The 25,543-nt window shown below is 38.9% G+C and overlaps 1 protein-coding gene across 1 annotated transcript in view; it reads right to left on the reverse strand.

The window, feature by feature from the left end:
* Positions 1-25,543, reverse strand: part of LOC114661422 (uncharacterized) — a 251,958-nt gene that overhangs the window by 49,621 nt on the left and 176,794 nt on the right. The window contains exons 51-72 of the mRNA XM_051934334.1: positions 24,876-25,084; positions 24,622-24,719; positions 24,347-24,465; positions 24,211-24,243; positions 18,418-18,561; positions 17,718-17,926; positions 17,515-17,615; positions 17,231-17,349; positions 16,889-17,050; positions 16,186-16,388; positions 9,368-9,471; positions 9,095-9,207; positions 8,615-8,791; positions 7,945-8,153; positions 7,691-7,788; positions 7,416-7,534; positions 7,136-7,312; positions 6,437-6,645; positions 6,234-6,334; positions 5,950-6,068; positions 5,608-5,769; positions 20-222 (exon numbers count right to left, since the gene is read on the reverse strand). Of these exons, the coding sequence (XP_051790294.1) occupies positions 20-222; positions 5,608-5,769; positions 5,950-6,068; positions 6,234-6,334; positions 6,437-6,645; positions 7,136-7,312; positions 7,416-7,534; positions 7,691-7,788; positions 7,945-8,153; positions 8,615-8,791; positions 9,095-9,207; positions 9,368-9,471; positions 16,186-16,388; positions 16,889-17,050; positions 17,231-17,349; positions 17,515-17,615; positions 17,718-17,926; positions 18,418-18,561; positions 24,211-24,243; positions 24,347-24,465; positions 24,622-24,719; positions 24,876-25,084 (3,188 nt within the window). The remainder of the gene's footprint in view (positions 1-19; positions 223-5,607; positions 5,770-5,949; positions 6,069-6,233; positions 6,335-6,436; positions 6,646-7,135; positions 7,313-7,415; positions 7,535-7,690; positions 7,789-7,944; positions 8,154-8,614; positions 8,792-9,094; positions 9,208-9,367; positions 9,472-16,185; positions 16,389-16,888; positions 17,051-17,230; positions 17,350-17,514; positions 17,616-17,717; positions 17,927-18,417; positions 18,562-24,210; positions 24,244-24,346; positions 24,466-24,621; positions 24,720-24,875; positions 25,085-25,543) is intronic.

Below are 25,543 nucleotides of genomic sequence, written 5' to 3' on the forward strand. Positions count from 1 at the left end.
AGGAATAAAATTTGCTTACATTGCTTGATAGTCTGTGCAGCTAATCCCTGTGGTTGTAATAGTAAGCATTGTTGCATTCATGCTAGAAAGAACTGGAATAAGATAAACTTGAAACCACTGATCCCAGTCAGAGGGGCCAAAATCTGGAAAATGCAGGCTGATGATGTTGAATGTCGTATACATCATGAATTCTCTCACAGCAGAGTTGGTGATACTGATATTCTTTAAAAAAAAGGCAAAGCAGAAACATTGAGGTCTATATGAGATTTCTTTGCTAAATTAAATTTCATTACACTGCGTAGTTAAATAACTGTCAAATCAAATTCAAAACAACAAACTAAATCATGATGTTGTTTAAAGATAAAACCATTTTATCCTTAATGTTCAATAAAGTTCAGAAATTGTTCCTGTATATTTCATTTTTAGGGACATTTTACCTTATAGCTATGTCATCTTAATTTTGCTTTTACTAAACAGTTTGTTTTTTTTTGGCATTCATTTCATTTTCATTCATTACGTAACTAGCTGGGTATTTTTAATATTATCTGACTACTGACAAGACAAATCCATACACAGTCAAACATGCAAATGCATCTCACCATCGTCTGAGGTGGTGAATTTCTTGTTACAACACCTACTCCCTTCTATTGAGTTGTTTATGTTTTTGAAATGTTATTCTTACTTATTCGATAATCCACTTTTTTCATCATTCATCATTCACTAACCATTATGTGTTTGCCTAAAGGCTCCTTGCTTTTATGTAAAATCCTCAAGAAAACTAAGTTTGCAGTATATTCACTCTTATGTCTAAAATAAACATGTTATATGCAACTATTTTTCGATACAGATCTGAAATAGTATCTGATTTACAAAGTTAGATGGCTTTTGCTTGTCAAATGTCCAGTAGATATAAGATTTCCTGATGAATTACTTGGTTATTGTGTGGCTGAGAACCTCAATATAAACCCCATATTTATTACATAAATATTGGTCATTAGGGAGAGCAGATTTTAATAAATAATATTAGATATGTCTGTTAGAACCACATTTTAATAAATTCATCTTTTATTGTAAATTTATTTGACGAAAATGACGTTGCATACAATCAAGTCGAACTTGTACAAAAAAAATGACGTTATAGTCAAACTAGAAAACGGAGCTGTAAACAGGTTAGGAGTGATTGTGAAACCAAGGCTGAATGAGAGACATTAAAAGATTTTTGTCCAAAATAATGTTAATTTGGAGCACTCCCAAAACATTTGGCCCAGTGGGGCTAGTGCTAGACTGCAACACTCACAGGTTGAATCTTACCCTGGATACATTTTGGACAATATAAAACAAGGCAGATATGATCGATGAAAGATTTTAAGTTGAATTATTAAATGCATTGTGGAAATAGAGCTACAAAGTAATCTATGACTGTCTGACTTCCATCACTTTCTGAGATAATAATCGAAATATCCTTTTCCCACCAAACCCTAGGATTTTTGAAGGGAAGACTTTTGAGATGTTTTTATATATTGGAGAGATGCTACCTGAGTCTTCAAAACTGATCAGTATTGCTTAACACTAGAATTACCAGAGTCTACGAAAAAACTCGTAGATCCGGCCCACTTTAAAACCGTTCTCACCTCTCTTTTGTCTTCTAAATGTGCTGATTGACGAGCAGCAAGTAGCCGGCTGTACCATCCCCCACCGTCGCAGAACGTTCACTAAGTTTTCCCAGCTCATGCCTTGTTTGATTATAATTATCTGGGAGTGAGTAAACTGCTGGAGTTTTAGAATGGAAATAATAGATCGTTATTTGGAATACACACATTTCATGTGTGTTCCGTTTCTACAGTAATCTGTGTAAACACATTGCTAAAACAGAAACATTTTCATTTTTTAGTAATAAATGTTACAAAATGTAGGCATACACTATAGAATATGTGAAGCCTGAAGTCCAAACATCAAATAAACACTTTCACAAAAGGTTCAAGGATGATACAACAGCTTCCGTGGCTTAACGCTACGATTTGCTGACTTGAAGCACAGCTGCCCTACCGTGCTACATAGATGTGAGTTTGATTCTCAGCTTTGAAGAAAGTGTTTTTTTTTTCCTCAAACGGACATTAAATTTATAAATTGGTATGCACTGTAAATCGTTAATTTTAAAATGTCGAACGCGGTTATTTCTGTTGATTAATTCTTGCATTTTTACTTAGAGTCAGAACAGGAGCTTTTTCAGCTTATTCAGCTTCTGATCTGACTCAAACAGCGCCAGTATAACTTCATATCCGATCTGACGCTGTTCGTTTTCAAATAATATTGCATTACTTCGACGATGTTTTCTGATTGGTACTATTCGCGTCATAAAATGATTTCTTCAAAACGTCACATATATTTGTCTCTTTCTTTTTTTAAAATGTGCGTTGTAGCACTCAGCAACTGGCCACCTGCATGTTCTTGCGCACACTGAATAAGACAGCGCTATATGCAATCATCAGATTCAAATGTTAACAGTTATATAGCACGGAATGGAAATCAGCAGTTCTTAGCATTCCACCACGCAAGCTGCCATATCAACCGTCTACTGTAACTTGCTTTCTATTTTCTTCGGTTATAGTCTTGAATAAATGTGCACTTGCTTTGTTATACTTTTACATCAACATATGTTCCTGTGTTTGAGCTACATGGGCATACTCAAAAAATACACGAGTAATGCCACGAAAAGTGCATGCAGACACTTCAGTTCGCAAGCATTGGTACGACAATGCAGCCACAAGTACACTGCAGAGCTTTAGCGCGTCTTTATGTGAAAACAGCAGTATCAGATGGGGAGTGTCTGATGATTGCATATAGCGCTGAAGTTACTGCTCTTTACTATGCTTTCCTCTGCATGTCCTGGAGTACAAAAGAAACAGCATACAGCAACACGTGGGGACTGGCAATATTGGGGGAAAAAAACATGCAGTATCCGTCAATAAGGGGGCGCACATAAAGGCGACCTTCAAAAGGGCGACCTCAATTGGGCGCGGCAAATAAAAGCGATCTTCAAAAGGGCGACCTCAATTGAGCGCCGAATAAATGCGCGCGCAAATAAAGGAGTGCTTCAAAAGGGTGACGTCAATTGGGCGCAGCGAATAAAGGCGAACGCAACAAAATTACAGAAAATTTATTAGATAAAGGCAATGAATGAACGTATAAAAAGGTGAAAGCAAGAATATTAAAACATCCAATTAATTAATGCATGAACTTCTAACGAACTATTTCTAAAGCTCTCTATATTTCATTGTTTTCAAAATTACAGAAAATTCGATTAAGGCAATGACTGAACATATTTCGTTGTTTTGAAAATTACAGAAAATTAGATTAAGGCAATGACTGAATGTATAAAAAGGTGAAAGCAAGTTACACTTGAAGCTGTAGATTATGTGCAATGCCACGTAGATATTCGAGATGCGGTCTATTAGCATAATCAAGGACAATTAATTTAATTCGCTCCGAAGGTCATCCTTTTGAAGCGCTCCTTTATTTGCGCGCGCATTTATTCGGCGCTCAATTGAGGTCGTCCTTTTGAAGCTCGCCTTTATTTACGCGCGCCTTTATTTGGCGCTCAATTGAGGTCGCCCTTTTGAAAATCGCTTTTATTTATATGCGCTTTTATTCTCCGCGCCCAATTGAGGTCGCCCTTTTGAAGGTCGCCTTTTTGTGCGCGCCCTTATTGAATAGAACCAAAACATGCGGTCGTATGTATCGTGATACACTGCAGAACTATAGCGCGTCTTTATGTGAAAACAGCAGTGTCAGATGGGGTAGGAAAGGATCCTGAACGCGACTGAGACAATGAAAAGTGAATTAAAAAAAAATAAAGCTAACCTTTACAAATATCATAAATTACATCGGCTGTTACAGACTGAAATCAAATGTATCTTTTTATTCTAAAATAGTGAAAATAAGAACACTTCTCAAAAGGGAGTTGTGCAGGATCGAACTCATGACCTTCTAATTCCCAATCAGCGACTGATACTGTTGCGCCACGGAAGCAGTGATAGCTAATGCGTGTCAATGTCACACACTAAGGTGGCTTTTTTTGGCGGTGGCATTTTTTTGTACCTTTTGTGAAAGTGTTAATTTGATATTTGGACTTCAGGCTTCATACATTATATAGTTTATGCCTACATTTTGTCACTTGCTACTAGAATATATAAAACGTTTCTGTTTTAAAAATGCGTTTACACAGATTGCTGTAGAAATGCAACACATATGAAATGCGTGTGTTCCAAATAACAATCTATTATTTCTACTCTAAAACTCCACTCCCAGATAATCAATCAAGGCATGAGTTGGGAAAAGCTCGTTTACGTTCTAAGTCGTTGGGATGGAATAGCCGGCTACTGGCAGCATGTCTTTATCAGTACATTTAGATGACAAAAGACGCTGGCGGAGAGGTGAGAACGGTTTTAAGAAGCGATTTAAGGTGGGCCGGATCTACAAGTTTTTTCGTAGGCTCTGATAATTCTAGTGTTAAGGAATAGAAAAGGGTGAGAGGTGTGGACAATAAGCTAGGTTTCGTTTAGCAAAATATCTAATTTGAAAGTAGTGGAAAAATTGGGTTGCTAGGAACTTAAGTTTGAAGCACAATTGTTCATATGATATAAAAATACAGTAATCCCTCCTCCATCGCGGGGGTTGCGTTCCAGAGCCATCCGCGAAGTAGAAACCATATGTTTATATGGTTATTTTTATATTGTCATGCTTGGGTCACAGATTTGCGCAGAAACACAGGAGGTTGTAGAGAGACAGGAACGTTATTCAAACACTGCAAACAAACATTTGTCTCTTTTTCAAAAGTTTAAACTGTGCTCCATGACAAGACAGAGATGACAGTTCCATCTCACAATTAAAAGAATGCAAACATATCTTCCTCTTCAAAGGAGTGCTTGTCAGGGGCACAGAATGTCACATAGATAGAGAAAAGCAAACAAATCAATAGGGCTGTTTGCTTTTAAGTATGCGAAGCACCGCAGCACAAAGCTGTTGAAGGCGGCAGCTCACACCCCCTCCGTCAGGAGCAGACAAAGAGAGAGAGAGACAGAGTTTGTTTTTCAATCAAAAATCAATACGTGCCCTTCGAGCTTTTAAGTATGCGAAGCACCTTGCTGCATGTCGTTTCAGGAAGTAGCTGCACAGAAGATAGCAAGGTGAAGATAATCTTTGAGCATTTTTAGACGAGCGTCCGTATCGTCTAGGTGTGCGAACAGCCACCCTGCTCACACCCCCTACGTCAGGATCACAGATAGTCAGCGCAAGAGAGAGAGAAAAGTAAGTTGGGTAGCTTCTCAGCCATCTGCCAATAGCGTCCCTTGTATGAAATCAACTGGGCAAACCAACTGAGGAAGCATGTACCAGAAATTAAAAGACCCATTGTCCGCAGAAATCCGCGAACCAGCAAAAAATCCGCGATATATATTTAAATATGCTTACATATAAAATCCGCGATGGAGTGAAGCCACGAAAGGCGAAGCGCGATATAGCGAGGGATCACTGTAGTACATATTTAGAGTACACGCATTTTTCAAAGATTAAATATTGTGTAGATCTGAGAATAAATTCAAAACCTACCTTACTGCTTAGTTCTGAGAAGTATTGAGCAAAGTTGTCGACTGCATTTCCTTTAACTAAGTAGCTAAAGATGAGCTGGATTTCTGTAGAATTAGACAGGGCTGTTGACACGACAGTTACGTCAGCAAGTTGCACAGGAGTTAGCACCTGTAGGACTTCAAACTGTGGGGTAAAGAGAAAAAAAAAGAGGAATTGCAGTGAATGGGTTTATTTACTGACAAAGCAGTTCTGTGTGGAGGGGAAAGAAACTGAACAAAGCCATTCTTTTAGACTGTGTGGGTTTAATTGTCACCTTGAAAGCTCTGCCTTTAAGCAGTGCACGTATTTGCTTATGAGGCTTACCCAATTAAAGTTGTAATTTAAAAGGACAAAATCGCTGTACTGAGCAAAGATGGAAAATTGCCCAAAATTCACAACAAGCCAGCCTAGACTGTCCTGCCCTGGTAAGGCACAAGCGACGCCTATAAAGAAAGATGAGAAAATGAGAAATAAGACCTCTAAGCAAACGGAGAAACCAGTATGTTTAAGTATTTTACTGGCTGATTGAAAGATGATTTTGTTTGTCCTTCAATATGCAACAAGAAGACAGATTAAAGCCACCCCCTACTGATTTTGCTCACAATTACCATTTTGCACAACATGCTGCAAGTAGCCTTCCGCAAAGCTAAACACAGCTTTGGACTGTTCCAGTGACAGAGATGTAAAGACGCTGTCAAAAGCCTGTATTCTGTGGATAATAAAAACAAAGAAACATGAGCAGGTGGCAATGCACAGACTGCTTCCCAAACGACAGAAACCAGAGGAGGGTAAATCAGAGTATGTTTCTTACATTGCTTGGTAAGATTCACAGGAAATATTCTGCGATAGAGCTGACAAAATGTCGACATTGACACCGGATAGCAGTGGGGCCAGGTTCACTTGAAACCAGACTTGCCAGTCCAAGAAGGTAAAGTCTTGGAAATAAGGAATCAGGATGGTGATGGTTCTGTTTAGCATGAGTGTTGCCACTTCTGTGTCCTTGATGACTGTGAGGTTTTGCTGAAGAAACAAAAAACACAAGTTACCCTTTAAAATAAAACAAAACACTTATTCAAATGTATGATATTAATGGTTCAGTAGCAGCATCGGGCCCTGAATCACATAAGAAACAACTGCAATTGCGCATGGTCACCACAGACCATTGCACAGTCAGGGGTAGGGTTTCTCATGTATTTCTTATTGGAAATTGGATAAAGAAATGTTTGGAAGTAACAGCTGGTCAAAGTAAATGTATTGTTTGCTCAGTGAAAAAAAAAAGAAGAAATGTGCCTTCTACTCTACTAAGTGTATGGAGATCTAGCCATCCGTGATGAATAGTCACCAGGTAAATGAAACTGCGGTGCTCTTGTCAGACAAGTAACATTCAGGCAAAAGAGGCCATTTCAGGCTCCCAATTGGAAACTAATTCAGTCAACACAGAAGGATCGACTGGCTTCTCTTGCCTTGAAGTTTCTATGGTAATCATATGTAAGAAAATGTAACCATCTACCTGCAATGCAGAAGTTTTAAACTGGTAGAAAAATTCATCAATGTTTTCTTGGAACGAGGAGGTCATGGTAATTTCAGAGATGTAACTGAAGAGCATGTTACTGTCCGTGTCTCCCAGTAGAAGGTCTACGGTGAACTGGGCGACCTGGGCTGTTGTAAGCAATTCCAGCACTTCCATCTGTTGTAAATTGACAGTGCCCAAAGAAGCAGATTTAAGGTACACTCTTGGGAAAGAAGAAGAAATTTCAAACAACCTGTTTCTCATTGGTAAAGGGACTCACCCCACTAAAATTTCCACAGAGCTGGGAAAGTTCCAGATATGAAGCACTTGTATAGAAGGGGCCCAGCATCTGTGTTAGACACTGTCTACTGCTGGTGACGCTGCCTGAACAGCTGGAACCTGTTGAAAGCAAGGAGGACACAGATGAAACAACACTTCTTACTTATAGCCGCCTAACTCATTCTGTGAAAGGTTTATGAAACTCTGGGAACTGATCAGACTGGAGAAAATTGCAACATGTAGATTACAGACCGCACTCTAGAGCAGAAAATTTACCTTCACTGGAGATAAGTAAGTAATTACTGCTGAAATTAAAAACGGCATCTTGCTGTTCCACTGTCAATGATTGATAGACGTCACTAAGCCCTTGAATTCTAGGAGAAAAAGGATATTCCCAATGAGACAGACCTTATATAACTCATTTACAATGACAGTGGCTGTAATTTCATGCAAGGACTTCTTTTGCAAGTAGCCACAAAAGAGAAAGACTTCAGAGTCAACACACAAGACACCTTGTCACTAATACTTACACTGCTTTGTAACTGTCGCAAGTGATGTTTAATGGAATAGATCCAAGTACATAAGAGTTGACACTGGGTAAAAGCAAGGACAACCTCACTGTAAACCATTCATGTATGTCAGAGGAATTGGAATAAACCAAATAGTGGAGGAGAGCTTCCATTGTTTTACTCAGCATGGTGTCTCTCACTTGAGTGTTTCCGATGACTGTCACATTGTTCTGTGGAGAAAAAATATTTTACAGAATACATCAGCCCCATCGTAAGGTAAACAGGTGCAAACAGAACGCAAATGTTGGATGTTACCAAGAGAGATCTCTGTTACTGTTGAATCGGGTGAGAGCTTGTTTATTTCTTTGATTGTTTGTTTTTGTTTTTGACTGGATTTAAACTTAGACAGACTGAGCAAACGATGCCATTGTTCACATCCAGCTAATACTTATAGGTGTGACTGCTCCATGATGACAAAGAAAGGAATCGGCTGAGCCATTACATTCCAGGCAGACACATTTGTGAAGAGATTGCAGAGGTTTGAAAAAAGGACACTACACCACAAAGGACAGAGGAATATTACAAGCCACGTCTTCATTCCATCACCAACAAAGGAAGTGTCTAGTTATATGACCGGCCTCATTGTGACACACCGAATACATTAAGGAGCTCAGTAAATGATATATCATACCTTGGATGCGAAATAAACAAAACTGTCAAAGTATTCTTCAAGCTCTTCTTCACTGGTGAAGTTCAGGAGCGCATCAAAGATGTAACTAATGACCCAAACACTGTCCAGGGCGCCAACGCTGGAGTCAAATGTGAGGGCTGCAATATTTGCTGGAGGAAGAGTGCCTAAATCTTTCAACTAAGGAATAAAAAACATGAAAACACTTAGTAACTGTTTACGTTGCATTGCATTTCTAGAAATGAGACCTACTTTAAAGGAAATGAATACGGGCTTACAGAAGAAATGACACTATGAAGGACAGAAAAATTAGACCTTACAGACTGTTTCCTCGACATGCCGATAGTACGTCGTAACTGATTTTCTGAAGATATTCAAGCTTCAAAAAATCGTAAATGTAACCACAGCATTTTCACTTCTGTTAACAAGCAGGGAACAGCTGTATGATTCTATTTTTTTTTTTCTTGAAAGCTAACATCATACCTGTTGTAGGTTTGGATTTAAATCGATTATGTCCTGGTCACTTAAGCTTTCTGCAAAGGGTCCAATGTTCTGGTTGATCCACACCCCAATACTCATTCCTTGTATGAAGCATTCTAATAAAAGAAAATAGCATGGTGGTTTGTTTTTTTGAAAATGAGAATTGTTTGTAATTGCCAAATACTGAAAGGGGGATAATCATATATTGTAAGGAAAAAAGTGAAAGAGAAGTCACGGATGAAAGTGAAGAAAGTATGTTCTCTTGGTACTTCCTACCTGAGGCATTTCTTTGTTCCTGTAGATAGTTAAGTATGACATTTGCTATTTCCCTCTTTGTTTCAGGACTCATATAGGCAGCAGCTCCAGCCAGCCCACTCAATCTACCAGAAAATAGAAAAAAAGTAAATAGAATTCCAGAAGCACAGTTCCTCACATACTCTTCACAGTGTGCTAGCAACCAGGACATTTCAAAGAGGAAGTGAAAATTAATCCACAAAGTAATTCCTTCTCTGTGAAATGGTTTGGCTTATTCCTGAAAGAATTTGATATCTCCAGTAGAAAAAAGATGAAATACTTGGGAGTAAGTAGATAGTTCATGGTCATTTGCTGCTGGTGCTTTTGCAGAGACAGTAGAAATGTGTCTTAATTATCAACAGCACAAAGGTATTTGATTATTTTTACTCAAAAAAGTCCACACCAATAAAACTTTCACCTCAGATTTACAAAATGTTGTACAGAAATGAAACCCGGATGTGTCTATTGTCTTACGTTGATATATCCCAAGTGCTGCAAAATTGTGCAGCAATGGTATGACATGTGGCCCTAGCTGGTGCTTGATAGCCCACTAACAGGCGACTCACACATATGCGATTCAAAATGTGTGTTTAACATTTCAGGTATTGTTATGTGGGGTACAATTATCTTATTGTTGGAATCCAGTGTTGTGACTCTGGAACATTCGGCATCAATTGGGATGGCAACACGGTACGAAAGGTCCACACACTCCTTTCATTTATACTTGCTTACATGGTTAGACCTACAGTACGTTGAATGGTCTGAAAGTATTTTCATTGAAAATGAATCCAACTGATCAATTTCAGTACTTGAATCAAATTCTTCAACAACGCAAACACTCATACAGGGCACAAATAAAAAATAAAGCATATTGCTCATTTGAACCTGGAAAGCACCAGCAATATGGCGAAAGACAAGAAGAATTTCCTGGGGTGTTTTTTTCTTTTTCTGTTTTTTTTTACGTTTCCCATTTAAACACATTACAATTTTCTCTTTATGTTTCTATTTTTCTTAATCCAACATAACCCAAAGGCCTTTGGGCATGGGTTCCTATCTCCATCACCTTTAAATTTGTTTGAAAATATTATATTGTAGGTATTGACATCTGTATGCAAATATGCATGAGAAGTTAGACTCCGAGAAAACCACAAGAAAAGGCATCACTCACATTGCCTGGTATTCAACACAATTGGTGTCAGAGATTACCGACGCAACCATTTCAGGGTTGATCCAAGGCAGCACTGGCACAAGAACCACTTGGAACCATTCTACTGTTTCAGAGCTGTTAAATGTGGAGAAATACGTCCCGACGATTTGATAGACCTGTTCAATCATGAACCCTCCAACATCTGAATTCTGGACAGTGACGTTCTGAAAAGGGAAAGTGACCAAAATCACTACGTCAGCATATACCCAACTTTCTATATTCACTTAAACCATAGCAACCCTCCATCTCTTTCTCTTAATTCTTCTTTTGTCTGTCGCTGTTGTGTAGTTAGAAATGGAATTCTAAAGATTTCTCTACATACCTTTTCTTTTTTAATTAAACTGTACTCCCTGAAACATGTATTGAATTAAGCTCCTCTCATAATGATTGGATGGTGGTTTTCTACATGGTTTTCATTCTATTGTTAAACCTGTACAACTTTGACGCCTTTAACAAGAACTGAACAATCTTGGTGTTTTAGATTCAGGTTTCTTTATACGTTGTCTAGTGTCAGAAAGAATCTGTACTTTTTACCTCAATAGGTTCATCTTAAATGGCAGCAATTAGTAAATGAGTTCCTTCTGTTTTTGCATTTGGTCACTTTCAGAAAATATCATTGAAGCCATTCATTTCAGCACATCAGTGAAATAAAAGTCCACTTTACCTTGATGCTTAGTTCTGAGAAGTATTGAGCAAAGTTGTCGACTGCATTTCCTTTAACTAAGTAGCTAAAGATGAGCTGAATTTCTGTAGAATTAGACAGGGCTGTTGACACGACAGTTACGTCAGCAAGTTGCACAGGAGTTAGCACCTGTAGGACTTCAAACTGTGGGGTAAAGAGAAAAAAAAAGAGGAATTGCAGTGAATGGGTTTATTTACTGACAAAGCAGTTCTGTGTGGAGGGGAAAGAAACTGAACAAAGCCATTCTTTTAGACTGTGTGGGTTTAATTGTCACGTTGAAAGCTCTGCCTTTAAGCAGTGCACGTATTTGCTTATGAGGCTTACCCAATTAAAGTTGTAATTTAAAAGGACAAAATCGCTGTACTGAGCAAAGATGGAAAATTGCCCAAAATTCACAACAAGCCAGCCTAGACTGTCCTGCCCTGGTAAGGCACAAGCGACGCCTATAAAGAAAGGTGAGAAAATGAGAAATAAGACCTCTAAGCAAACGGAGAAACCAGTATGTTTAAGTATTTTACTGGCTGATTGAAAGATGATTTTGTTTGTCCTTCAATATGCAACAAGAAGACAGATTAAAGCCACCCCCTACTGATTTTGCTCACAATTACCATTTTGCACAACATGCTGCAAGTAGCCTTCCGCAAAGCTAAACACAGCTTTGGACTGTTCCAGTGACAGAGATGTAAAGACGCTGTCAAAAGCCTGTATTCTGTGGATAATAAAAACAAAGAAACATGAGCAGGTGGCAATGCACAGACTGCTTCCCAAACGACAGAAACCAGAGGAGGGTAAATCAGAGTATGTTTCTTACATTGCTTGGTAAGATTCACAGGAAATATTCTGCGGTAGAGCTGACAAAATGTCGACATTGACACCGGATAGCAGTGGGGCCAGGTTCACTTGAAACCAGTCTTGCCAGTCCAAGAAGGTAAAGTCTTGGAAATAAGGAATCAGGATGGTGATGGTTCTGTTTAGCATGAGTGTTGCCACTTCTGTGTCCTTGATGACTGTGAGGTTTTGCTGAAGAAACAAAAAACACAAGTTACCCTTTAAAATAAAACAAAACACTTATTCAAATGTATGATATTAATGGTTCAGTAGCAGCATCGGGCCCTGAATCACATAAGAAACAACTGCAATTGTGCATGGTCACCACAGACCATTGCACAGTCAGGGGTAGGGTTTCTCATGTATTTCTTATTGGAAATTGGATAAAGAAATGTTTGGAAGGAACAGCTGGTCAAAGTAAATGTATTGTTTGCTCAGTGAAAAAAAAAAGAAGAAATGTGCCTTCTACTCTACTAAGTGTATGGAGATCTAGCCATCCGTGATGAATAGTCACCAGGTAAATGAAACTGCGGTGCTCTTGTCAGACAAGTAACATTCAGGCAAAAGAGGCCATTTCAGGATCCCAATTGGAAACTAATTCAGTCAACACAGAAGGATCGACTGGCTTCTCTTGCCTTGAAGTTTCTATGGTAATCATATGTAAGAAAATGTAACCATCTACCTGCAATGCAGAAGTTTTAAACTGGTAGAAAAATTCATCAATGTTTTCTTGGAACGAGGAGGTCATGGTAATTTCAGAGATGTAACTGAAGAGCATGTTACTGTCCGTGTCTCCCAGTAGAAGGTCTACGGTGAACTGGGCGACCTGGGCTGATGTAAGCAATTCCAGCACTTCCATCTGTTGTAAATTGACAGTGCCCAAAGAAGCAGATTTAAGGTACACTCTTGGGAAAGAAGAAGAAATTTCAAACAACCTGTTTCTCATTGGTAAAGGGACTCACCCCACTAAAATTTCCACAGAGCTGGGAAAGTTCCAGATATGAAGCACTTGTATAGAAGGGGCCCAGCATCTGTGTTAGACACTGTCTACTGCTGGTGACGCTGCCTGAACAGCTGGAACCTGTTGAAAGCAAGGAGGACACAGATGAAACAACACTTCTTACTTATAGCCGCCTAACTCATTCTGTGAAAGGTTTATGAAACTCTGGGAACTGATCAGACTGGAGAAAATTGCAACATGTAGATTACAGACCGCACTCTAGAGCAGAAAATTTACCTTCACTGGAGATAAGTAAGTAATTACTGCTGAAACTTAAAACGGCATCTTGCTGTTCCACTGTCAATGATTGATAGACGTCACTAAGCCCTTGAATTCTAGGAGAAAAAGGATATTCCCAATTAGACAGACCTTATAGAACTCATTTACAATGACAGTGGCTGTAATTTCATGCAAGGACTTCTTTTGCAAGTAGCCACAAAAGAGAAAGACTTCAGAGTCAACACACAAGACACCTTGTCACTAACACTTACACTGCTTTGTAACTGTCGCAAGTGATGTTTAATGGAATAGATCCAAGTACATAAGAGTTGACACTGGGTAAAAGCAAGGACAACCTCACTGTAAACCATTCATGTATGTCAGAGGAATTGGAATAAACCAAATAGTGGAGGAGAGCTTCCATTGTTTTACTCAGCATGGTGTCTCTCACTTGAGTGTTTCCGATGACTGTCACATTGTTCTGTGGAGAAAAAATATTTTACAGAATACATCAGCCCCATCGTAAGGTAAACAGGTGCAAACAGAACGCAAATGTTGGATGTTACCAAGAGAGATCTCTGTTACTGTTGAATCGAGTGAGAGCTTGTTTATTTCTTTGATTGTTTGTTTTTGTTTTTGACTGGATTTAAACTTAGACAGACTGAGCAAACGATGCCATTGTTCACATCCAGCTAATACTTATAGGTGTGACTGCACCATGATGACAAAGAAAGGAATCGGCTGAGCCATTACATTCCAGGCAGACACATTTGTGAAGAGGTTTGAAAAAAGGACACTACACCACAAAGGACAGAGGAATATTACAAGCCACGTCTTCATTCCATCACCAACAAAGGAAGTGTCTAGTTATATGACCGGCCTCATTGTGACACACCGAATACATTAAGGAGCTCAGTAAATGATATATCATACCTTGGATGCGAAATAAACAAAACTGTCAAAGTATTCTTCAAGCTCTTCTTCACTGGTGAAGTTCAGAAGCGCATCGAAGATGTAACTAATGACCCAAACACTGTCCAGGGCGCCAACGCTGGAGTCAAATGTGAGGGCTGCAATATTTGCTGGAGGAAGAGTGCCTAAATCTTTCAACTAAGGAATAAAAAACATGAAAACACTTAGTAACTGTTTACGTTGCATTGCATTTCTAGAAATGAGACCTACTTTAAAGGAAATGAATACGGGCTTACAGAAGAAATGACACTGTGAAGGACAGAAAAATTAGACGTTACAGACTGTTTCCTCGACATGCCGATAGTACGTCGTAACTGATTTTCTGAAGATATTCAAGCTTCAAAAAATCGTAAATGTAACCACAGCATTTTCACTTGTGTTAACCAGCAGGGAACAGCTGTATGATTCTATTTTTTTTTTCTTGAAAGCTAACATCATACCTGTTGTAGGTTTGGATTTAAATCGATTATGTCCTGGTCACTTAAGCTTTCTGCAAAGGGTCCAATGTTCTGGTTGATCCACATCCCAATACTCATTCCTGGTATGAAGCATTCTAATAAAAGAAAACAGCGTGGTGGTTTGTTTTTTTGAAAATGAGAATTGTTTGTAATTGCCAAATACTGAAAGGGGGATAATCATATATTGTAAGGAAAAATGTGAAAGAGAAGTCACGGATGAAAGTGAAGAAAGTATGTTCTCTTGGTACTTCCTACCTGAGGCATTTCTTTGTTCCTGTAGATAGTTAAGTATGACATTTGCTATTTCCCTCTTTGTTTCAGGACTCATATAGGCAGCAGCTCCAGCCAGCCCACTCAATCTACCAGAAAATAGAAAAAAAGTAAATAGAATTCCAGAAGCACAGTTCCTCACATACTCTTCACAGTGTGCTAGCAACCAGGACATTTCAAAGAGGAAGTGAAAATTAATCCACAAAGTAATTCCTTCTCTGTGAAATGGTTTGGCTTATTCCTGAAAGAATTTGATATCTCCAGTAGAAAAAAGATGAAATACTTGGGAGTAAGTAGATAGTTCATGGTCATTTGCTGCTGGTGCTTTTGAAGAGACAGTGGAAATGTGTCTTAATTATCAACAGCACAAAGGTATTTGATTATTTTTACTCAAAAATGTCCACACCAATAAAACTTTCACCTCAGATTTACAAAGTGTTGTACAGAAATGAAACCCAGATGTGTCTATTGTCTTACGTTGATATATCCCAAGTGCTGCAAAATTGTGCAGCAATGGTATGACATGTGGCCCTAGCTGGTGCTTGATAGCCCACTAACAGGCGACTCACACATATGCGATTCAAAATGTGTGTTTAACATTTCAGGTATTGTTATGTGGGGTACAATTATCTTATTGTTGGAATCCAGTGTTGTGACTCTGGAACATTCGGCATCAATTGGGATGGCAACACGGTACGAAAGGTCCACACACTCCTTTCATTTATACTTGCTTACATGGTTAGACCTACAGTACGTTGAATGGTCTGAAAGTATTTTCATTGAAAATGAATCCAACTGATCAATTTCAGTACTTGAATCAAATTCTTCAACAACGCAAACACTCATACAGGGCACAAATAAAAAATAAAGCATTTTGCTCATTTGAACCTGGAAAGCACCAGCAATATGGAGAAAGACAAGAAGAATTTCCTGGGGTTTTTTTTTCTTTTTTTTTTACGTTTCCCATTTAAACACATTACAATTTTCTCTTTATGTTTCTATTTTTCTTAATCCAACATAACCCAAAGGCCTTTGGGCATGGGTTCCTATCTCCATCACCTTTAAATTTGTTTGAAAATATTATATTGTAGGTATTGACATCTGTATGCAAATATGCATGAGAAGTTAGACTCCGAGAAAACCACAAGAAAAGGCATCACTCACATTGCCTGGTATTCAGCACAACTGGTGTCAGAGATTACCGACGCAACCATTTCAGGGTTGATCCAAGGCAGCACTGGCACAAGAACCACTTGGAACCATTCTACTGTTTCAGAGCTGTTAAATGTGGAGAAATACGTCCCGACGATTTGATAGACCTGTTCAATCATGAACCCTCCAACATCTGAATTCTGGACAGTGACGTTCTGAAAAGGGAAAGTGACCAAAATCACTACGTCAGCATATACCCAACTTTCTATATTCAGTTAAACCATAGCAACCCTCCATCTCTTTCTCTTAATTCTTCTTTTGTCTGTCGCTGTTGTATAGTTAGAAATGGAATTCTAAAGATTTCTCTACATACCTTTTCTTTTTTAATTAAACTGTACTCCCTGAAACATGTATTGAATTAAGCTCCTCTCATAATGATTGGATGGTGGTTTTCTACATGGTTTTCATTCTATTGTTAAACCTGTACAACTCTGACGCCTTTAACAAGAACTGAACAATCTTGGTGTTTTAGATTCAGGTTTCTTTATACATTGTCTAGTGTCAGAAAGAATCTGTACTTTTTACCTCAATAGGTTCATCTTAAATGGCAGCAATTAGTAAATGAGTTCCTTCTGTTTTTGCATTTGGTCACTTTCAGAAAATATCATTGAAGCCATTCATTTCAGCACATCAGTGAAATAAAAGTCCACTTTACCTTGATGCTTAGTTCTGAGAAGTATTGAGCAAAGTTGTCGACTGCATTTCCTTTAACTAAGTAGCTAAAGATGAGCTGGATTTCTGTAGAATTAGACAGGGCTGTTGACACGACAGTTACGTCAGCAAGTTGCACAGGAGTTAGCACCTGTAGGACTTCAAACTGTGGGGTAAAGAGAAATAAAAAGAGGAATTGCAGTGAATGGGTTTATTTACTGACAAAGCAGTTCTGTGTGGAGGGGAAAGAAACTGAACAAAGCCATTCTTTTAGACTGTGTGGGTTTAATTGTCACCTTGAAAGCTCTGCCTTTAAGCAGTGCACGTATTTGCTTATGAGGCTTACCCAATTAAAGTTGTAATTTAAAAGGACAAAATCGCTGTACTGAGCAAAGATGGAAAATTGCCCAAAATTCACAACAAGCCAGCCTAGACTGTCCTGCCCTGGTAAGGCACAAGCGACGCCTATAAAGAAAGGTGAGAAAATGAGAAATAAGACCTCTAAGCAAACGGAGAAACCAGTATGTTTAAGTATTTTACTGGCTGATTGAAAGATGATTTTGTTTGTCCTTCAATATGCAACAAGAAGACAGATTAAAGCCACCCCCTACTGATTTTGCTCACAATTACCATTTTGCACAACATGCTGCAAGTAGCCTTCCGCAAAGCTAAACACAGCTTTGGACTGTTCCAGTGACAGAGATGTAAAGACGCTGTCAAAAGCCTGTATTCTGTGGATAATAAAAACAAAGAAACATGAGCAGGTGGCAATGCACAGACTGCTTCCCAAACGACAGAAACCAGAGGAGGGTAAATCAGAGTATGTTTCTTACATTGCTTGGTAAGATTCACAGGAAATATTCTGCGATAGAGCTGACAAAATGTCGACATTGACACCGGATAGCAGTGGGGCCAGGTTCACTTGAAACCAGTCTTGCCAGTCCAAGAAGGTAAAGTCTTGGAAATAAGGAATCAGGATGGTGATGGTTCTGTTTAGCATGAGTGTTGCCACTTCTGTGTCCTTGATGACTGTGAGGTTTTGCTGAAGAAACAAAAAACACAAGTTACCCTTTAAAATAAAACAAAACACTTATTCAAATGTATGATATTAATGGTTCAGTAGCAGCATCGGGCCCTGAATCACATAAGAAACAACTGCAATTGCGCATGGTCACCACAGACCATTGCACAGTCAGGGGTAGGGTTTCTCATGTATTTCTTATTGGAAATTGGATAAAGAAATGTTTGGAAGGAACAGCTGGTCAAAGTAAATGTATTGTTTGCTCAGTGAAAAAAAAAAAGAAGAAATGTGCCTTCTACTCTACTAAGTGTATGGAGATCTAGCCATCCGTGATGAATAGTCACCAGGTAAATGAAACTGAGGTGCTCTTGTCAGACAAGTAACATTCAGGCAAAAGAGGCCATTTCAGGCTCCCAATTGGAAACTAATTCAGTCAACACAGAAGGATCGACTGGCTTCTCTTGCCTTGAAGTTTCTATGGTAATCATATGTAAGAAAATGTAACCATCTACCTGCAATGCAGAAGTTTTAAACTGGTAGAAAAATTCATCAATGTTTTCTTGGAACGAGGAGGTCATGGTAATTTCAGAGATGTAACTGAAGAGCATGTTACTGTCCGTGTCTCCCAGTAGAAGGTCTACGGTGAACTGGGCGACCTGGGCTGATGTAAGCAATTCCAGCACTTCCATCTGTTGTAAATTGACAGTGCCCAAAGAAGCAGATTTAAGGTACACTCTTGGGAAAGAAGAAGACATTTCAAACAACCTGTTTCTCATTGGTAAAGGGACTCACCCCACTAAAATTTCCACAGAGCTGGGAAAGTTCCAGATATGAAGCACTTGTATAGAAGGGGCCCAGCATCTGTGTTAGACACTGTCTACTGCTGGTGACGCTGCCTGAACAGCTGGAACCTGTTGAAAGCAAGGAGGACACAGATGAAACAACACTTCTTACTTATAGCCGCCTAACTCATTCTGTGAAAGGTTTATGAAACTCTGGGAACTGATCAGACTGGAGAAAATTGCAACATGTAGATTACAGACCGCACTCTAGAGCAGAAAATTTACCTTCACTGGAGATAAGTAAGTAATTACTGCTGAAACTAAAAACGGCATCTTGCTGTTCCACTGTCAATGATTGATAGACGTCACTAAGCCCTTGAATTCTAGGAGAAAAAGGATATTCCCAATTAGACAGACCTTATAGAACTCATTTACAATGACAATGGCTGTAATTTCATGCAAGGACTTCTTTTGCAAGTAGCCACAAAAGAGAAAGACTTCAGAGTCAACACACAAGACACCTTGTCACTAACACTTACACTGCTTTGTAACTGTCGCAAGTGATGTTTAATGGAATAGATCCAAGTACATAAGAGTTGACACTGGGTAAAAGCAAGGACAACCTCACTGTAAACCATTCATGTATGTCAGAGGAATTGGAATAAACCAAAGAGTGGGGGAGAGCTTCCATTGTTTTACTCAGCATGGTGTCTCTCACTTGAGTGTTTCCGATGACTGTCACATTGTTCTGTGGAGAAAAAATATTTTACAGAATACATCAGCCCCATCGTAAGGTAAACAGGTGCAAACAGAACGCAAATGTTGGATGTTACCAAGAGAGATCTCTGTTACTGTTGAATCGAGTGAGAGCTTGTTTATTTCTTTGATTGTTTGTTTTTGTTTTTGACTGGATTTAAACTTAGACAGACTGAGCAAACGATGCCATTGTTCACATCCAGCTAATACTTATAGGTGTGACTGCTCCATGATGACAAAGAAAGGAATCGGCTGAGCCATTACATTCCAGGCAGACACATTTGTGAAGAGATTGCAGAGGTTTGAAAAAAGGACACTACACCACAAAGGACAGAGGAATATTACAAGCCACGTCTTCATTCCATCACCAACAAAGGAAGTGTCTAGTTATATGACCGGCCTCATTGTGACACACCGAATACATTAAGGAGCTCAGTAAATGATATATCATACCTTGGATGCGAAATAAACAAAACTGTCAAAGTATTCTTCAAGCTCTTCTTCACTGGTGAAGTTCAGAAGCGCATCGAAGATGTAACTAATGACCCAAACACTGTCCAGGGCGCCAACGCTGGAGTCAAATGTGAGGGCTGCAATATTTGCTGGAGGAAGAGTGCCTAAATCTTTCAACTAAGGAATAAAAAACATGAAAACACTTAGTAACTGTTTACGCTGCATTGCATTTCTAGAAATGAGACCTACTTTAAAGGAAATGAATACGGGCTTACAGAAGAAATGACACTGTGAAGGACAGAAAAATTAGACGTTACAGACTGTTTCCTCGACATGCCGATAGTACGTCGTAACTGATTTTCTGAAGATATTCAAGCTTCAAAAAATCGTAAATGTAACCACAGCATTTTCACTTGTGTTAACCAGCAGGGAACAGCTGTATGATTCTATTTTTTTTTTCCTTGAAAGCTAACATCATACCTGTTGTAGGTTTGGATTTAAATCGATTATGTCCTGGTCACTTAAGCTTTCTGCAAAGGGTCCAATGTTCTGGTTGATCCACATCCCAATACTCATTCCTGGTATGAAGCATTCTAATAAAAGAAAATAGCGTGGTGGTTTGTTTTTTTGAAAATGAGAATTGTTTGTAATTGCCAAATACTGAAAGGGGGATAATCATATATTGTAAGGAAAAAAGTGAAAGAGAAGTCACGGATGAAAGTGAAGAAAGTATGTTCTCTTGGTACTTCCTACCTGAGGCATTTCTTTGTTCCTGTAGATAGTTAAGTATGACATTTGCTATTTCCCTCTTTGTTTCAGGACTCATATAGGCAGCAGCTCCAGCCAGCCCACTCAATCTACCAGAAAATAGAAAAAAAGTAAATAGAATTCCAGAAGCACAGTTCCTCACATACTCTTCACAGTGTGCTAGCAACCAGGACATTTCAAAGAGGAAGTGAACATGAATCCACAAAGTAATTCCTTCTCTGTGAAATGGTTTGGCTTTTTCCTGAAAGAATTTGATATCTCCAGTAGAAAAAAGATGAAATACTTGGGAGTAAGTAGATAGTTCATGGTCATTTGCTGCTGGTGCTTTTGAAGAGACAGTAGAAATGTGTCTTAATTATCAACAGCACAAAGGTATTTGATTATTTTTACTCAAAAATGTCCACACCAATAAAACTTTCACCTCAGATTTACAAAGTGTTGTACAGAAATGAAACCCGGATGTGTCTATCGTCTTACGTTGATATATCCCAAGTGCTGCAAAATTGTGCAGCAATGGTATGACATGTGGCCCTAGCTGGTGCTTGATAGCCCACTAACAGACGACTCACACATATGCGATTCAAAATGTGTGTTTAACATTTCAGGTATTGTTATGTGGGGTACAATTATCTTATTGTTGGAATCCAGTGTTGTGACTCTGGAACATTCGGCATCAATTGGGATGGCAACACGGTACGAAAGGTCCACACACTCCTTTCATTTATACTTGCTTACATGGTTAGACCTACAGTACGTTGAATGGTCTGAAAGTATTTTCATTGAAAATGAATCCAACTGATCAATTTCAGTACTTGAATCAAATTCTTCAACAACGCAAACACTCATACAGGGCACAAATAAAAAATAAAGCATTTTGCTCATTTGAACCTGGAAAGCACCAGCAATATGGAGAAAGACAAGAAGAATTTCCTGGTGTGTTTTTTTTCTTTTTCTTTTTTTTTTACGTTTCCCATTTAAACACATTACAATTTTCTCTTTATGTTTCTATTTTTCTTAATCCAAGATAACCCAAAGGCCTTTGGGCATGGGTTCCTATCTCCATCACCTTTAAATCTGTTTGAAAATATTATATTGTAGGTATAGACATCTGTATGCAAATATGCATGAGAAGTTAGACTCCGAGAAAACCACAAGAAAAGGCATCACTCACATTGCCTGGTATTCAGCACAACTGGTGTCAGAGATTACCGACGCCACCATTTCAGGGTTGATCCAAGGCAGCACTGGCACAAGAACCACTTGGAACCATTCTACTGTTTCAGAGCTGTTAAATGTGGAGAAATACGTCCCGACGATTTGATAGACCTGTTCAATCATGAACCCTCCAACATCTGAATTCTGGACAGTGACGTTCTGAAAAGGGAAAGTGACCAAAATCACTACGTCAGCATATACCCAACTTTCTATATTCACTTAAACCATAGCAACCCTCCATCTCTTTCTCTTAATTCTTCTTTTGTCTGTCGCTGTTGTGTAGTTAGAAATGGAATTCTAAAGATTTCTCTACATACCTTTTCTTTTTTAATTAAACTGTACTCCCTGAAACATGTATTGAATTAAGCTCCTCTCATAATGAATGGATGGTAGTTTTCTACATGGTTTTCATTCTATTGTTAAACCTGTACAACTCTGACGCCTTTAACAAGAACTGAACAATCTTGGTGTTTTAGATTCAGGTTTCTTTATACATTGTCTAGTGTCAGAAAGAATCTGTACTTTTTACCTCAATAGGTTCATCTTAAATGGCAGCAATTAGTAAATGAGTTCCTTCTGTTTTTGCATTTGGTCACTTTCAGAAAATATCATTGAAGCCATTCATTTCAGCACATCAGTGAAATAAAAGTCCACTTTACCTTGATGCTTAGTTCTGAGAAGTATTGAGCAAAGTTGTCGACTGCATTTCCTTTAACTAAGTAGCTAAAGATGAGCTGGATTTCTGTAGAATTAGACAGGGCTGTTGACACGACAGTTACGTCAGCAAGTTGCACAGGAGTTAGCACCTGTAGGACTTCAAACTGTGGGGTAAAGAGAAAAAAAAAGAGGAATTGCAGTGAATGGGTTTATTTACTGACAAAGCAGTTCTGTGTGGAGGGGAAAGAAACTGAACAAAGCCATTCTTTTAGACTGTGTGGGTTTAATTGTCACCTTGAAAGCTCTGCCTTTAAGCAGTGCACGTGTTTGCTTATGAGGCTTACCCAATTAAAGTTGTAATTTAAAAGGACAAAATCGCTGTACTGAGCAAAGATGGAAAATTGCCCAAAATTCACAACAAGCCAGCCTAGACTGTCCTGCCCTGGTAAGGCACAAGCGACGCCTATAAAGAAAGGTGAGAAAATGAGAAATAAGACCTCTAAGCAAACGGAGAAACCAGTATGTTTAAGTATTTTACTGGCTGATTGAAAGATGATTTTGTTTGTCCTTCAATATGCAACAAGAAGACAGATTAAAGCCACCCCCTACTGATTTTGCTCACAATTACCATTTTGCACAACATGCTGCAAGTAGCCTTCCGCAAAGCTAAACACAGCTTTGGACTGTTCCAGTGACAGAGATGTAAAGACGCTGTCAAAAGCCTGTATTCTGTGGATAATAAAAACAAAGAAACATGAGCAGGTGGCAATGCACAGACTGCTTCCCAAACGACAGAAACCAGAGGAGGGTAAATCAGAGTATGTTTCTTACATTGCTTGGTAAGATTCACAGGAAATATTCTGCGATAGAGCTGACAAAATGTCGACATTGACACCGGATAGCAGTGGGGCCAGGTTCACTTGAAACCAGACTTGCCAGTCCAAGAAGGTAAAGTCTTGGAAATAAGGAATCAGGATGGTGATGGTTCTGTTTAGCATGAGTGTTGCCACTTCTGTGTCCTTGATGACTGTGAGGTTTTGCTGAAGAAACAAAAAACACAAGTTACCCTTTAAAATAAAACAAAACACTTATTCAAATGTATGATATTAATGGTTCAGTAGCAGCATCGGGCCCTGAATCACATAAGAAACAACTGCCATTGCGCATGGTCACCACAGACCATTGCACAGTCAGGGGTAGGGTTTCTCATGTATTTCTTATTGGAAATTGGATAAAGAAATGTTTGGAAGTAACAGCTGGTCAAAGTAAATGTATTGTTTGCTCAGTGAAAAAAAAAAGAAGAAATGTGCCTTCTACTCTACTAAGTGTATGGAGATCTAGCCATCCGTGATGAATAGTCACCAGGTAAATGAAACTGAGGTGCTCTTGTCAGACAAGTAACATTCAGGCAAAAGAGGCCATTTCAGGCTCCCAATTGGAAACTAATTCAGTCAACACAGAAGGATCGACTGGCTTCTCTTGCCTTGAAGTTTCTATGGTAATCATATGTAAGAAAATGTAACCATCTACCTGCAATGCAGAAGTTTTAAACTGGTAGAAAAATTCATCAATGTTTTCTTGGAACGAGGAGGTCATGGTAATTTCAGAGATGTAACTGAAGAGCATGTTACTGTCCGTGTCTCCCAGTAGAAGTTCTACGGTGAACTGGGCGACCTGGGCTGTTGTAAGCAATTCCAGCACTTCCATCTGTTGTAAATTGACAGTGCCCAAAGAAGCAGATTTAAGGTACACTCTTGGGAAAGAAGAAGAAATTTCAAACAACCTGTTTCTCATTGGTAAAGGGACTCACCCCACTAAAATTTCCACAGAGCTGGGAAAGTTCCAGATATGAAGCACTTGTATAGAAGGGGCCCAGCATCTGTGTTAGACACTGTCTACTGCTGGTGACGCTGCCTGAACAGCTGGAACCTGTTGAAAGCAAGGAGGACACAGATGAAACAACACTTCTTACTTATAGCCGCCTAACTCATTCTGTGAAAGGTTTATGAAACTCTGTGAACTGACCAGACTGGAGAAAATTGCAACATGTAGATTACAGACCGCACTCTACAGCAGAAAATTTACCTTCACTGGAGATAAGTAAGTAATTACTGCTGAAATTAAAAACGGCATCTTGCTGTTCCACTGTCAATGATTGATAGACGTCACTAAGCCCTTGAATTCTAGGAGAAAAAGGATATTCCCAATGAGACAGACCTTATAGAACTCATTTACAATGACAGTGGCTGTAATTTCATGCAAGGACTTCTTTTGCAAGTAGCCACAAAAGAGAAAGACTTCAGAGTCAACACACAAGACACCTTGTCACTAACACTTACACTGCTTTGTAACTGTCGCAAGTGATGTTTAATGGAATAGATCCAAGTACATAAGAGTTGACACTGGGTAAAAGCAAGGACAACCTCACTGTAAACCATTCATGTATGTCAGAGGAATTGGAATAAACCAAAGAGTGGGGGAGAGCTTCCATTGTTTTACTCAGCATGGTGTCTCTCACTTGAGTGTTTCCGATGACTGTCACATTGTTCTGTGGAGAAAAAATATTTTACAGAATACATCAGCCCCATCGTAAGGTAAACAGGTGCAAACAGAACGCAAATGTTGGATGTTACCAAGAGAGATCTCTGTTACTGTTGAATCGAGTGAGAGCTTGTTTATTTCTTTGATTGTTTGTTTTTGTTTTTGACTGGATTTAAACTTAGACAGACTGAGCAAACGATGCCATTGTTCACATCCAGCTAATACTTATAGGTGTGACTGCTCCATGATGACAAAGAAAGGAATCGGCTGAGCCATTACATTCCAGGCAGACACAATTGTGAAGAGGTTGCAGAGGTTTGAAAAAAGGACACTACACCACAAAGGACAGAGGAATATTACAAGCCACGTCTTCATTCCATCACCAACAAAGGAAGTGTCTAGTTATATGACCGGCCTCATTGTGACACACCGAATACATTAAGGAGCTCAGTAAATGATATATCAT

Source organism: Erpetoichthys calabaricus, chromosome 11 (genome assembly GCF_900747795.2).
Source record: "Erpetoichthys calabaricus chromosome 11, fErpCal1.3, whole genome shotgun sequence".
In the NCBI taxonomy this organism is placed as follows: domain Eukaryota; kingdom Metazoa; phylum Chordata; class Cladistia; order Polypteriformes; family Polypteridae; genus Erpetoichthys; species Erpetoichthys calabaricus.